The sequence below is a fragment of the Rhincodon typus genome, chromosome 13 (assembly GCF_021869965.1).
Source record: "Rhincodon typus isolate 14 chromosome 13, sRhiTyp1.1, whole genome shotgun sequence".
Taxonomy (NCBI): domain Eukaryota; kingdom Metazoa; phylum Chordata; class Chondrichthyes; order Orectolobiformes; family Rhincodontidae; genus Rhincodon; species Rhincodon typus.
This window is the reverse complement of record NC_063344.1, coordinates 52,553,975-52,568,678: the sequence shown is the minus strand read 5'-3', so window position 1 is coordinate 52,568,678 and position 14,704 is coordinate 52,553,975. Positions and strand designations below refer to the sequence as shown.

General features: G+C 40.4%; 1 protein-coding gene across 1 annotated transcript in view; it reads right to left on the bottom strand.

The window, feature by feature from the left end:
• Nucleotides 1-9,708, bottom strand: part of LOC125484706 (tripartite motif-containing protein 42-like) — a 28,998-nt gene extending 19,290 nt beyond the window's left edge. The window contains exons 1-3 of the mRNA XM_048604509.1: nt 9,613-9,708; nt 4,354-5,030; nt 203-945 (exon numbers count right to left, since the gene is read on the bottom strand). Coding sequence (XP_048460466.1) covers nt 203-945; nt 4,354-5,030; nt 9,613-9,683 — 1,491 coding nt within the window. The 5' untranslated portion in view covers nt 9,684-9,708. The remainder of the gene's footprint in view (nt 1-202; nt 946-4,353; nt 5,031-9,612) is intronic.
• Nucleotides 9,709-14,704: the final 4,996 nt, after the last annotated feature.

Here is a 14,704-nt window from a genome sequence, read left to right as displayed (position 1 = left end):
CAAAATAAGCTGACATATCAGCACTCCATCCCAATCCCATGAGCCCTACTGAAAATTCAAATAGACTACATCCACTACTTCCTCCTTGTTTAACCCCGCTAGTTAAATCTTCAAAAGCTAATAAATTTGTCAAACATGATTTCTGTTTCATCAAAAGATCTTTAGTCCATCTGTAGCATTTGAAATTGCATTTGCACCTTACCTTGGCTGTATTTCCTCGCACAATATGATGGTAAATAGTTGGCGGCACAAGTACATCAGGATTTGTCTCTCCTTGGCTTGTTTTTGACGTTTTGCTGTCTGCATCACGTTCACTTTCAAAGCTTGCAACACTTTCTTTCTGTTCTTGCTTAGTTTCAGTACTGTTTTCCTGGGACTCCTCTGACTGGGCCAGGATTCTTTCTGTCTCCTTAATCTCAGCTTGTCTATCCATAGGGACATTTATTTCTTTCTTCTTATCAATGGGGGATGCTTTGTGGTCTTTCAGCAATTCAAACTTTTTTGTAACTGGTGAAAAAATCTTATTCATTTGAGCTAAGATGTTTTCAAAATCTAATTTATATGGCTCAGTGGGGCTGGTCATTAGCTTGTGCCCAGATATATTAATATCTGCCACTTTCATCCTCAGCTGTTCTATCAAATGGCTAACAGTTTGCAGAAGGACAAACTGATTCATTTCCTTTACTGCTTCCTTGGCATACTGGATTAAACCTTCCGTACCTAACACATCTTTAGCTGTTGCTTCCATGTAACGGTTTATGTTCGCTATCCTAAGATTCAACTCATTTTCATATATTTCTTTAACCTGGGTCTCTTTCTGTTTGAGTTGATCATGTAAGAGTGTAAATCCATTAGACACCTCCTTCTGAAACTCAGCTCTATTCTCTTGAAGCTTGGATTTGAAAATGCTCAGCCTCAGCATATCATTTTCACTTTCATCTTTAACTGAAAGACAAAATAAATACATTTACACAGCAGGTTAGAAAAAAAGTGCTTGAATTCAGTATAACAAGGATTGTGTGTGAATGCAAATCTATTAATAAATTCCCATTTATTAACATACATTTTTAATCCAAGTAGTGCTCAAACCTAGACAGTAGACATACCTCTGGCAGTTCCAGCATGGACTACAATATTGTTTAAGGTCCAGAAAATTTAGCTCAGCTAAGACAGAAGCAGCTCTCAACTCTCTAACCTCAATAAAATTTTGACAATTGCTGGAAGACAGTTCCTGGATCCGATTATCAATGTGGTCACAGACATACTCGGAATCTAAGCTGCTGAAATAACTCCACCCCCTCCTCTTCATAAGGTAGAGAAGGATCTGTCTCACAGGATATGCGTTGTACAAGTATCATCATGTTCTCGAAGAGCAGAGGCAAACCAGGTGATTGCAGCAACTACGGGGGGCATCTTAGTCCTCAGCATCACAATGAAGATGTTTGCCGAAGTGATTCTTGTGTGACTGCATTCAAAAGACTACCAGAAACCAGGCACTTGCTCAGCACCAGGCAGGAGAGGACCCTGTGGCGTCACCAATTAGGGACTTTGTCAAGTTGCACAAGGAGGAACAGGAGTGACAGAGTTATGTGGGAAGCAATGGCCCTCATAGCCTAGAGACTGCATGGTTGCAGCTATCTTTGGGGACTCCTCAACCATTCAATTGCATGGCTGCCTCAATGGACAGTTTAGTAGTGAACATGGAGAACCAGATGCAGCACCCTCAGAGCCTGCTGGACATGCACACAGACCTGGACTTCATTACCCTGGCTATTACGCCTTACGATGGAAGGTATGGGGAGGATAGGAAGTCTTGAGATCATTCCAGGTGATCTTTCCTCAAGGCAGCAGGGTGGTGCCAGGAGGTTAGAGGAAGAACAACACATAGGCCCCTCAAAAGTCTCCTTTCTGGACACTGCAGAAATGATTAGACCCTCCATCTCCACTATGTCTCCAAAATGCCCCCCCACCACCAATGGGTCCTCCCTGGCAAGAAGACCCTCAGCATGTCTAGTCCACCTGGACAAATGCCTGAGGTTGTCCAACTAAACCTGCAGGGCCAAACTGCTGAGAAGGCTCCTCCTACCGCACGGTGTGCAATGAAGCGAAGTGTCGGAGCTTTCTGCAGCATCTGGAAGGAAGATGACAAGGCGTATACAAGGCAAGGGGTTCTGCTGGCAACACTGCCCCTCTTGGTCAAACATCACTTGTCTTTCTCTGGCCTGTGAGTTTGAGTTCGATTTATTGCTGTCACATGTACCGAGATGCAGTGAAGCGTTGTTTTCTGTACTATACAGGCAGATTGTACCATACAAAGTGCATCAGCGTAACAGAACAGAATGTTACAGCTGCAGAGAAGGTACAGAGAGAGAGAGAGAGAGAGAGAGAGATCAAAATTAACATTGGAGAGGTCCATTCAAAATTAGTCCTAAATTATGTGGTCTGTAATGTCTTGGGCAGAGGGGTGCACAGCACTCAAATGAGACAATGTATTGGGGATGCAAAGAATTGGGACCTATTGTGTCCTTTACACTGCAGGGGTCTGTGTGTGATGTTATCACCCTTTGAAGTTCCTCACATTGTTCAGTCTTGAGGTACCTAGGAGTCCTCATCCACAGATGACAAAAAGCTAGCATCCAAGTTCAGCGAGTAATAAAAGGAAGGCAAATGAAATGTTTGGCTTTATTTCTAAGGGAATGGAGTATAAAAATGGGGAGCTTTTGCTAAATCTAGTACTAGTCAAACAACAACTGGAACATTGAGAAACAGTTTTTAGGTTTTTTTACCTAAGGAAAGATATATTCCCACTGAAGGCAATCATGGGAAGATTTACTAGGCTGATGCAAGGATTGTCTTATGAGGAGTGGTTGAGAAGAATGGACCTGGACTTACTGGAATATAGAATGAAAATTGGACTGATTGTAACACAGCATATTCTCAGAACTCATTTCCCCTTCTAGAAGAGTCTAGGCCAGAGGTCATAATCTCAGAACAAAGCGTCGCACATTTAAGATAAAGATGAAGAGGAATTTCTTCTTTCAGAGGGTTATGAATCATGAAATTCTTTACCACAGAGTTGTAAATATATTCCAAGTTGTGATAGACAGATTTTTAATCAGTCAGGGAATTAATGGTTACAGGGAAAAGGCAGTCAAGAAGTGAAGTTGAGGATTATCAGTTCAGCCATGATCTCATTGAATGGTAGAATTGTAGCAGGAATAGGCTATTCAGCCTCTCTTGCGGTATTCCGGCTTAGAAGATCCAAAGTTAGAGGCAAAATAAAAACTGCAGATGCTGGAATCCAAGATAGACAAACAGAAGACTGGAAGAACGCAGGAGGCCAGGCAGCATCTGGAGGAAAAGGAGAAGTCAATGTTTCGGCTATTATCCTTCTTCAGGAAGAAGAAATGTAATACCTGAAACGTTGGCTTCTCCTTTCCTCCAGATGCTGCCTGGCCTGCTGTGTTCTTCCAGCCTCCTGTATGTCTACCTAGAAGATCCAAAGCCTCTATAACAAGCTACCTAGATAATGCAAATATACATTAAAAGTGGTTGGGTAAGGAGAGGCTAGTGTGTGCAAGTAGGTGGGAGGGGTAAGGATGACCAATAAGTTGGTGATGGCGTGAATGGCAAGGGTGCAGGGTGGGTTGGGGGAGTTTTGGATGCTTTGGCTCAGTGTGGTATCAGATTGGCTTGTGTCAGGGTGATCATAATCACATGGTGTTGGGTCATGGGGGCCTCAGGGTAGGCCAAGAGGTATTTTGTTCACTTGGTTGGGTCAGGGTGTGGGGGGGGGCGGGGGGAGATGGTGGCGAGAGCTCAGTGTTGTCAGTTTGGGAGAGTGTCAAGTCAGCGGGTATCAAATTGGGGGTGTTCAGTTCAAGTCATGTTTGGGGGAGTGTCAGGGCTGTTGATTTGAGGGAGGTGGTCAGGCCAGGATGAGCTAGGAAAAGAGACTCATGGGTTCGTGGGGATAGCAGTGGGGAATAGTCTGTGGTGAGTTAGGGGTGTCAGTTTTAGAGATAGTCAAGAGTTGGAGGAGGTTTTTAAATTTCTCCTAAAACTTTCAGGTAAATAAGACAGAACTCTCCAAGTTCGTCACGTCTAATTCAAATTTGTAGTATTTTTCAGGAAGGATTCCAGACAGAGGGCAATTGCCTGCTGAAAGTTCAGACTTTTTGGACGATTCCTGGGTGTGGTGGGTTCATTATGACTCGTGTGGTCCTATTGCACATCTTTAAGGATACATTGCTGCAATAACTGTCTTCTAATCAGAGGATTTGGGCCAACATCAACCACCACCAATGGGAAATGTTTCTCTGAACCAAATACATTTTCAGAAATGACACCTACCTTTGCCATATTTTGCAATAATGTGAAATAGATGAATTGATTGGTCCTTGAATGCCTCTTGCAAGGTACTCGTTGGATGATCTTTGTGTTTTTCTTTACTACATTCATCACATATTGGAATCTTGTCAGACAAACAAAACATTGACAGGTTTGAATCAGGATGGTAGAAACACTTCATTAGCGGCTCCCCACCTGAAGGATCGCGCAAATTATGGTCCGTGTAAGTTTGGTCATGTTGTTTTAAACAATCCCTGCAGAAATTTAAATCACAGGTTTCACATTTCTTGATTGCAATCTGTTTATTTTTCGATTCACAAAGTTGGCAATAAGGTTGTCTTCCGGTTGATTTACTCTTTGATGATTTCTTGCGCCGGTTTTGCAACCTATTTAGCACCTCATTGAGCAGGAAGTTCTCAGGGAATTTGACTCTTTCAGTGCTGGCAAAATAATGATTCTCGAGACAGACTGGGCATGTGACAATAGCATGTTTCTTTAGACCACTGTTGGATATTGTCTTTTGTCTTGGAATGCAGTGTTCACATATGTTGTGATTGCACGGCAGTAACTGCGCTTTAAAGTACAGCTTCCTACAGACTGGGCAAGTTAGTTCGTCATATATTGGTGGTTTTAATTGTTTCTTTTTGCGTTTAAAATACAGACCTTGTGAATTACTTGGGCTGGAAAGAAAAACAAAGAGACATTTCATTTGAAATATTCATTAAATTGATTATTGCATCCGAGATTAAAGACTTCAGTGATTCTTTTTCCTTTGGGGCTGAAATCCATACACCCATAAACTATAAAATAATCGATCTTTATTCTTTATAAAACATAGGAAAGTGATGTTCTATTGTTGCGAAGTATGTTAACCACAGCAATGATTCACATGACTCTCATAATGAAGGAAATCAGGTTCAATCCAAATGCCTTCTAAAAATAAAAGGCGACTAAACTGGTACAATAGGTTTATCCAGCTGTCTGGCACTAATGAGCCAAACTAATTGAAAATTTCCACTTTCTGGAAGCTGCAAGGGTCTTATTTATATTACATAAGTCAAATAAGCTTTTTGTCATTCCCAGCTCAGCTTCCAATCGGATGAATCCATGTCACATTCTTGTCCAAAAGCAAATAAAATTCGTTAATCACACTAAGGAGAACGTTCAGAGGAAGTCAGATCGGTTGTGAAAAAATTCTTCTCAGTGCAATGGAGGAATACTTTTCTGAAGTTGAAATAAAGACTTCACCATGCTAGGGCAGAACATCCAAAACATTTTGTCTTTTTCTTCCCCCCTCTGAGTATATTAAAGAAAGGAGGAGGAATTTGTATAACATCTTCATGACCTTGGGGTGATCCACAGAATTTTGCAGCAAGTAAATCATTTTTTTCCCCAAAAGCAATATCGGCTTTGTATGTGAAACATGGTAGTTTTTAACAGCAGTAATAAATGATTAGGTAATCTGATGTTTGATGGCCTTGGTTAAAGGATGAATAACATAAGATAAACTCATTTTTATAACCAGATTAACACAGTGAGACCTTTTACATCCAGCGGAGGGGCAGGACAGGGACTCAGTTTACTATCTCATTTGTAAAACAACTCCAAAGGATTAGTTGATCATGTAGTTACTGTACTTTAGTGATTGTATACAGGTAAAGGATGGGGCTTGAGACCACATTTGCCCGACTTAAGTGTGAAAGTGCTACCACTGAGCAATTGAAAAAAAATTTGTTTCTTGTTTAATTTTCTCTGTGCAAAAAACGTAAAAAATTAAGACATCTTACAGATGAGATATTAAGCCAAGGTCCAATGTGTTCCCTCAGCTAGACAGAAAAGATCACGCTTCTTTGAAGAAGAACAGGAGAGTGCCCCATTTAAACTTGTGAACTAGTTAATTGTGTTTAATTAACACATTGATAGCTTCATAGTTGCATAGCACACATCAAACCTAAGGCATTCATAGAATAGTTATCAGGGTGTGAGGGATAAAGATAGGCCACAGAACCTGAGCGTCATGAACATCCACCACCCCCCCCCCGCCCGCTGAAACATACACACACACTAATATTGCATTAGAAAAAAAACATAAGGAAGTTACCAAAAACATTGTTGAAGGCATTAGACATTGTTTATTTGGATTTTAGTAAAGCCTTTGACAAGGCTCTGCACGGTACAGAATTAGTAGTTAGATCACATGGGATTCAGGGTGAGCTTGCCAATTGGATACAGAATTGGCTTAACAGCAGGAGACAGTGTGATAGTGGAGAATTGCTTATTGGACTGAAGGTTCATCACCAGCAGTGTGCCACATGGATTGGATCTGGGTCCTCTTTTGTTTGTCATTTATAAAAATGATTTGGAGGAGAATACAAAATGCAGCGTTAGTAAGGTTTGCAGACAACACCAAAATTGGTGGCATAGTAGACAGTGAAGAAGGTTTTCTAAGATTACATCGAGATCTTGATCAAATGGGTCAATTGGCTGAAATATAGCAGATGGAGTTCAATCTGGATAAATGCGAGGTATTGTATTTTAATAAAACAAACAGGGGCAGGGCTTATACAATTATTGGTAGGGCCTTGGGTAGTGTTGTAGAACAGAGGGACCTAGGGGTCCACGTACAGGTAGACAGGATGGTTTAAAAGGTGTTTAGCATGCTTACCTTCATTGCTCAATCCTTTGAGTATAGGAGTTGGGAAGTCACGTTGAGGTTGTACAGGACATTGGTGAGGCCTATTCTGGAGTACTGTGTCCAGTTCTGGTAGCCCAGTTATAAGGAGGATATTATTAAGCTAGAGAGGGTTCAGAAGAGATTCATCAGGATGTTGTTGGGTATGAAAAGTTTGAGTTATGAAGAAAGACTGGATAGGCTGGAACATTCCTCCACTGGTTTATAGAAGTTTATGATATCATAAGGGGCATAGATAGGTTTAATGGTATGCATCTTGTCCCTAGGATAGGAGATTTCAAGATTAGGGGTCATATTTTTAAGGTGAGAGGAGAGATATTAAGAAAGACATGAGGGACTTTTTTTTTGTACAGAGGGTGGTTCATGTGTGGAAGAAACATCCTGAGGAAGTGGTGGATGTGGGCACAGTTACAACGTTTAAAAAACACTTAAATTAAGTGCAAGAATAAGAAGGGTGTGGTGGGATATAGCCCAGGAGCAGGCAAGTGGAACTAGTTTAGTTTGTGATTATGTTTGGTATGGACTGGTTAGATCGAAGGGTCTATTTCCGTGCAGTATGACTGTGTAGCTTAAACTGCAAAAGAAAATTAAGGTTCACCAGGAATTTGAATGCATTCCTATGGCACACGATTACATGTATTTTTTTTCTAAACATGGCCTCCATGGGCTGGAATGGGATTAGGAACTTGCACAATGAGAATCAACAGCAAAGACGTGCATCCAACCGTCATGTGTTGTATAGCGTATGACTCCACCCATTCTACTTGACATCACACAGTCTGTGGGTGAAAACAAGGTATTCTGCTCAAGCTTTTGGAGGGATCAGATGTACCTGAACTAGCTCCTTAATATCCTAGTCAAACATAGTTATACTTATTGCTACTAAGTAGTAAATCATAGAGCAGAGTCTCTTCTATAGGTACTTCATGATATTGTATCCTCTGCAATTATCACTGGATAAAGCAAAGAGAAAGGCAAAGGCAGTGAACTATCTCAAACAATCCGGATGCAGTATCACATACTAGTTGCAATAGCAAATATCTCAAGGTACCAAGCATGGTCAACTAGAAATATGTCATATGTTTGCACACAGAAGCAGCATGTTATCATCCGTAATGATGATAAAGAAAGAAAAGCATACATTTATATTGCAACTTTCACAACTTCAAGATGTTCCAAAAGACTTTACACCCAAGAAAATATTTTAAATATGGTTGCAATGTAGAAGCACTGGCTACCAATTAATCCATAACAAGGATCCACCAAACTGTAATGTTATCATAACCTGATAACTCTGCTGTTAGCAATTTTGTTTTAGGGATAGTATGGGCATCACTGCTGGAAGATCAAAAACATTTCAGTAAAGTGAGAGGTAAAAAAGTGATCAATGGCTTACAACAATCTCAGAATCAGACTTACTTCTAACTGGGAAAACTATTATTGGGTAAACTGCCAATGTTCATTTTAGGGAAGACATTTCATAACAATTCAAAACTCACCAATTTCACGGGCTGCTGGATTCAATGAAAAAAGGGTCCTTTCACATCTGCCACATTTGAAGTGAGAATTAGATAAGAGTCTCATGGTGAACAGAGTCTATGAGCACTGAGACCATATTGCCCTTTTGGAAATGCCAATGGGCTCTTCCCCTCAGATCAAACCATTCAAGTCCTAGAATCATTGCACAAGTGAAGGCAGGAGGGGGTTTTGTGAGGAGAGGCCAGCATCCCTTAATCTGGTACTGCATGCCCTTGAATGAAGAACCCTTCCCAGGAGCCTGCAACTAACCCTGCGTGGGTTTACATGTCATTTTCCCCATATGACAAGTCTCTCAATCTGCTGCTGGATTAACACCAGTGGTTTCACGTTGAAATTGTTCATTGTGCATTAATTGCTCTTGATGGGCAATGGGACAGGAAGGCCGTCCACAAGCCTTATCTCCACAGACTTGATTAGGATGGATATAAGGAGGTACTGAGGTCTTGTCACTCTCCTGCTTGATTAAAATGTGCCTCAGCTGTTAAACCTGCCACTGGGAATGATGCAGGTTATCCTCTATAGTATCAGAGTTAGTGAGCTCACATTGTGTTAACATCTCGATCTATCTTAGACAATTTGAAGTATTCTACTTTCAAGTGAAAAATGACATATCCTTTTGTGTATTTCTACAATTCTGAAAAATAAGTTGTATTTTCACAACTACTGTTTGTATAATACAATTGAAAAAGTACATAGAAGGATATCAACAGCACAATTTGTACCAGTAATTTTGGCCATTAAAAATTTTTAAAAAGTGTGGTAAACCGCATTTTTATTGCCAAAAACCCTGGATTTTTCTTGTTTGAATTCCTTGTCTTCGTATTGTTTTCTACAGAAATCATAAGCTAGGTGCCTTGAAACAAACAGTGTACTGTGCAATTACTTACTGAATGTGAAAATTTTGAATTGGGGCAAATCACACAAAGTAATATTCAAATCTGTATGTACTGGAATTAAACTTGTGGTTTATAAAAATAAATTCTATTTTTCTAATTGAAAAGATTCATTGATTAACATAAGCTGCTACTTACTAACAAATTTCTTTGTCATCATATGCAGACTTCCAACAAAAATAGTTGGTAGCACTGTCCCAACGAAGCATTGACCCTTCCACTGATTTTGATGGCATACTTCTCTCACCTGCTGCTAGTTTATTAGCACCTGGTGTTTCTCTGACTAATATCGACGACTCACTATTTTCAACAGCCCTACCATCCAGAAGTGACCATTTGCTAAATTCTCCTTCAACTTTTGTTTCCTTTACTTCCTTTTCATCTTTCATCATTTCTCTCCTATTACTTCCCATAATTCCTTTAATATAGTCCTCATTGTCAAACCCTACTGAACTTCTGGATGCTATTACAGGATCTGTCAAGACACGATTAACTCCTCTGCTGCTCTCAGCTGTTGCATGCTTGTCTGCCCCCTGATTCTTGTGCCATGGATTCATCTCCAGTGGATATGGGGCTAACTGTAGAAGAAGCAAGTAAGCACTACACTAAATGTCAGTTAGTTATGAACTCCAACTCTCCTTCATTAACACCAGTAATTCTTAAACCACTAGCTGCCAAAATGGAATTTACAGTACTGCGCAATAATGGCAGATAGCTTGTCAGCAATCTAATTGGTATCACCAGTAATTTCTCAAAATGCCTGGAGTCCACAACAACCTAAACCTTGCTTATGTGGCCCTCCAGTCCCTTGCCCAATTCATTACACACTGACCACTAGGGGTGCAAACATCACAGAATGTGTGACATCACAAACTAGCTGCAAAACTAAAACATGTATCACTAAGTTTATGACATCACAAACATGGCATCAAGGAAATAAAATTAAAATAACCTGGATGCTAGAAATATGAAACAACCTCAGAAAATGGTGGAGAAACTCAATAGTTTTGGCAGCGTCTGTGGAGAGAAAAAGACTTGTATTGGGTTGGAAATTACTCTTCAGAATTCATGGAAGACAGACTAAAGGGCTAAAACATTGCTCAGGCCAATCACTGAGATTGAAAAATCACAAATATAAATGGGGCAGGCCAGCATCCTGCTTAATTCATCCGCTGAAACATCAAATTGTTACTAAAGTAACTTCAAGGTCTTACATTACTCCAATCAGCACTTTTAAAACATTCTACAATTTTACAAAAAAGTGCCACAGCTGCCTGGCCATCATTGTGGACAGATGCAATGAGGGATGGACTTGTAGCTGGTTGAAACATGGTTACTCATTCCTGTCAGGGAAACACTGGTTGTGTTTCAGCTGCTGTGAGGGATCCACCTACTGATTGGGGAATTCAGCAGCGAGCTGTTTCATCACCAACCCAGCCTTCCCTAGAATGATTCAGGGGCAGGATGGTGCTAATGGTCTGGCCTGTGGCATGAAATTACACAACCCACTTGTAGCTCCCCCAGTTCATTCCAATTAGCCAAAGAATCAGCCTTGAAGTTCCTTCTTACATCAGTGGTGGACAAATTATTGGAAAAGGCCCTGAGAGATAGGATTTATGATCACTTGGAAAGGCACAGTTTGATTCGTGATAGTCAGCATGGATTTGTGAGGGGTAGATCATGCCTCACAAACCTTATTGAATTCTTTGAAGAGGTGACCAAACACGTGGATGAAGGTAGAGCAGTGGATGTGGTATACATGGATTTAAGTAAGGCGTTTGATAAGGTTTCCGATGGTAGGCTCATGCAGAAAGTAAGGAGGCATGGGATAGGGGGAAATGTGGCAGATTGGATTCAGAATTGGCTGACCCTTAGAAGACAAAGGGTGGTAGTGGAAGGAAAATATTCAACATGGTGCTCAGTTACGAGTGGTGTACCACAAGGATCTGTCCTGGGTCCTCTTCTATTTGTGATTTTTGTAAATGATTTGGATGAAGGAGTGGAAGGGTGGATTAGCAAGTTTGCGGGCGATACGAAGGTGGGTCGTGTTGTGGACAGTGCGGAGGGCTGTTCTAGGTTACAAAGGGACATTGATAAGATGCAGAGCTGGGCTGAGAAGTGGCAGATGGAGTTTAACCCTGAAAAGTGTGACGTGATTCATTTTGGAAGGACAAACTTGAAAGCAGAATACAGGGTTAACAGAAAGATTCTTGGAGGAGCAGAAGGATCTTGGGGTTCATGTTCACAGTTCGCTGAAAGCTGCCACCCAGGTGGATAGAGTTGTTAAGAAGGTGTATGGTGTGTTAGCTTTCATTAATAGAGGGATTGAGTTCAACAGCCGTGAAGTTATACTCCAGCTATACAAAGGCTTGGCTCGGCCACATCTGGAGTATTGTGTCCAGTTCTGGTCGCCCCATTACAGGAAAGATGTGGAGGCATTGAAAAAGGTGCAGAGAAGATTTGCCAGGATGTTGCCTGGAATGGAGGGAAGGTCTTATGAGGAAAGGATGAGAGGTGACTTGATAGAGGTGTACAAAATGATCAGAGGTATAGATAGAGTGGACAGCCAGAGACCTTTTCTGAGGGTGGAGGTAGCTATAACGAGGGGGCATAGTTTTAAAGTGAGTGGAGGTAGATATAGGGGAGAGATCAGAGGTAGGTTCTTTACTCAGAGTGGTAGGGGCGTGGAATGCATTGCCAGAGAGGGTAGTTGAGTCGGTCTCATTAGGGGCATTTAAGTGGCTATTAGATAGGCATATGGATGATAGTATAAGGTAGGAGTGGAGGTTAGATAGACCTTAGGATTAAGGTAAAAGTTCGGCACAACATCGTGGGTCGAAGGGCCTGTACTGTGCTGTACTGTTCTATGTTCTATGTTCTCGATGTGTGCAGTACTTAAAGGTTTTAGTTACATCCTGGTGACCAGAAAAGAACGTAATTCTTAGAACATAGCACTATACAAGTTTGGATAGGGGTTTAATTTTGCTATTTTGGTTTGGTAATTCAGTGTTTTATTTGCTTTGTTTGTTAATGCTTTCAGATCATTGGATATATAAGTCTTGAGATTCCACACAGTCAGTGTTATGCAGAGGTGTAAGTACCGTAATTTGCAGGATCATCTTATTCAAATCCTGTGCAAAATTTAAGTTTTGAGTTGCAGGTAGTTATGTTCTTCTCGTCAAGTGCTAATCACGTGACAAGGATTGGTGAAACAATAACGTATGCTCTTTATTTGAAGTTAAGAATAAATGCAAATAATGCTCATTAGGAGGCTAAGTATGTGTGTCTAACTCTCACACCTCCTCTGGACTGAATACAAGTCATGGGACTAATGTCTGACATCTTATTGAAATTGCAGTGGGTGACAGCAATACAGATATATCACCTTAAAGGTATATATGTCATCAATTATAATGCTACCTTTTAATAATCTGTTTAAAGTATCTTTTTAATACTTTAATAAGTATTCATAACTGCCTCTGCCATTGAAGATAACTATTAAGAGTGTGAAATATCATTCTTTGATATCTCAATTACTGTTGAGACTAGAAAAAAATAAAATTGAATTATTTTCTTTATTCTTTTTTGTCTCTCTCTTATCTTAATGTTTCTTGCCCTTTAGTTTAGTGACTTCTATACCCAATTTGACACTGGATTATATATTCAAATTTGCTTTTTTTTTTGTTAGTCCCTGTGCTGCTCATGAATGATTCTTTAATCCAGATTAACAAGAAAATATACAGTTCACACAGGTCCCAAATATTCTGTAGATGATATTTTATTAATGGCTGTTTGACAATTTCCAATGCAAAAACCCATTGCTAGTTGATTTTGCTGCATTTGCCCATTACAGAATCTGTTTCTGTGCTAGGTTTACTTGGAAAATATGATCGACTAATAAACCTATAAATTATTTGTCGCTCCAGGTGAGGCAGTGAGGAGCACAAAAATCCAAATGCCACTTTCCAGTACTCTAATACCTCTTCTGCATCTCAAGCAGATTTTGGCAAGCTGTTCTGCGATCTCCCTTTCTCTTCAAACCTGGGTCACAATCTATCCAGGCAGGAGATTTAACACTAAGTATAGCCAACCTTCCCTGTACATTCATTATCACCACCAGCTTTGCTTGCATCAACATTTTGTCAGCATCGTCTATTGTAAACACAATAGTAAAGTACTCATTAATTATCCTAGCTATGCTCTGAAACTACTAAAACTCAACCCCTGTTGCTTCCTATTTACTATTTGCAATAGAAGATTTTCGGGTTATCTTTTATGTTAACTGCTTTCTGTTCCCATATTCTCTCTTTGTTAGCATTATTTTCCACTTCCCATCTCAACGTATTGAATTCGGCTTGGTTCCTGCTCCAAGAATTTGTCCGATGTGCATCACACCCTGTCTTTTTAATTATTTCATTATAATCTCCATTTCCCTTATCAGCCAAGGAGTCCTGGGAAAAGGAGGTGCGTAATAAAGACCAGGTAACTGCCAAATTTAAACCATACCAGAAGTGCAGTGGTGGATGTGGATGAAGAATTCAGTTGTGATGATCCCATAGATAACAGCATGTTAACACCAAATATCCCTATCAACACATGTAGACATGCGACTTGGACAAAGTAAGTTCATTAAGTAATACCTTAACTAAGAGTTAAGACCTTTAGAAGAGAAGGAAATGAAGAGGAAAAATCAGTGCAAGTGGGAAAAGGATATTCAAAAAATATATCTTCCTGATAATTATTTATTGTCTTTTTCATGTTTGGCCACTTGATGGCGAATGTAGCAAAGCATACAAATTTTGTCAATGGAAGTGATTTTCTATTAATGTTACTGCAGATTTGTCAAACTCAATGGTTAGTTCGGGTTGCTGAATCACCATTGACCAGAAACTTTACTGCACAGCCACTTTTATGCTGCTAATACCAAAGCAGGTCTGCGTCTGGAGGTTCTATGGTGAGTGACTAGCCTCCTGATCCACAAAGCCTGTCCACTATGCACAAGGTGTAAGTCAGGAAGGTGAAGGAGTACACTGCTGCTCCTGCATATCGGTGGTGGAGGGAGTGGATGCTTGTGGATGTAGTGCCAATCAAGCGGGCACCTTTTTCATAGAGTCTGAGAGCAATACAGCATGGAAACAGACCCTTCAGTTCAACTTGTCCATGTCGACCAGATTTCTGAAGTTAACCTAGTTCCGTTTGCCAGCATTTGGCCCATACTCCTCTAAATGCT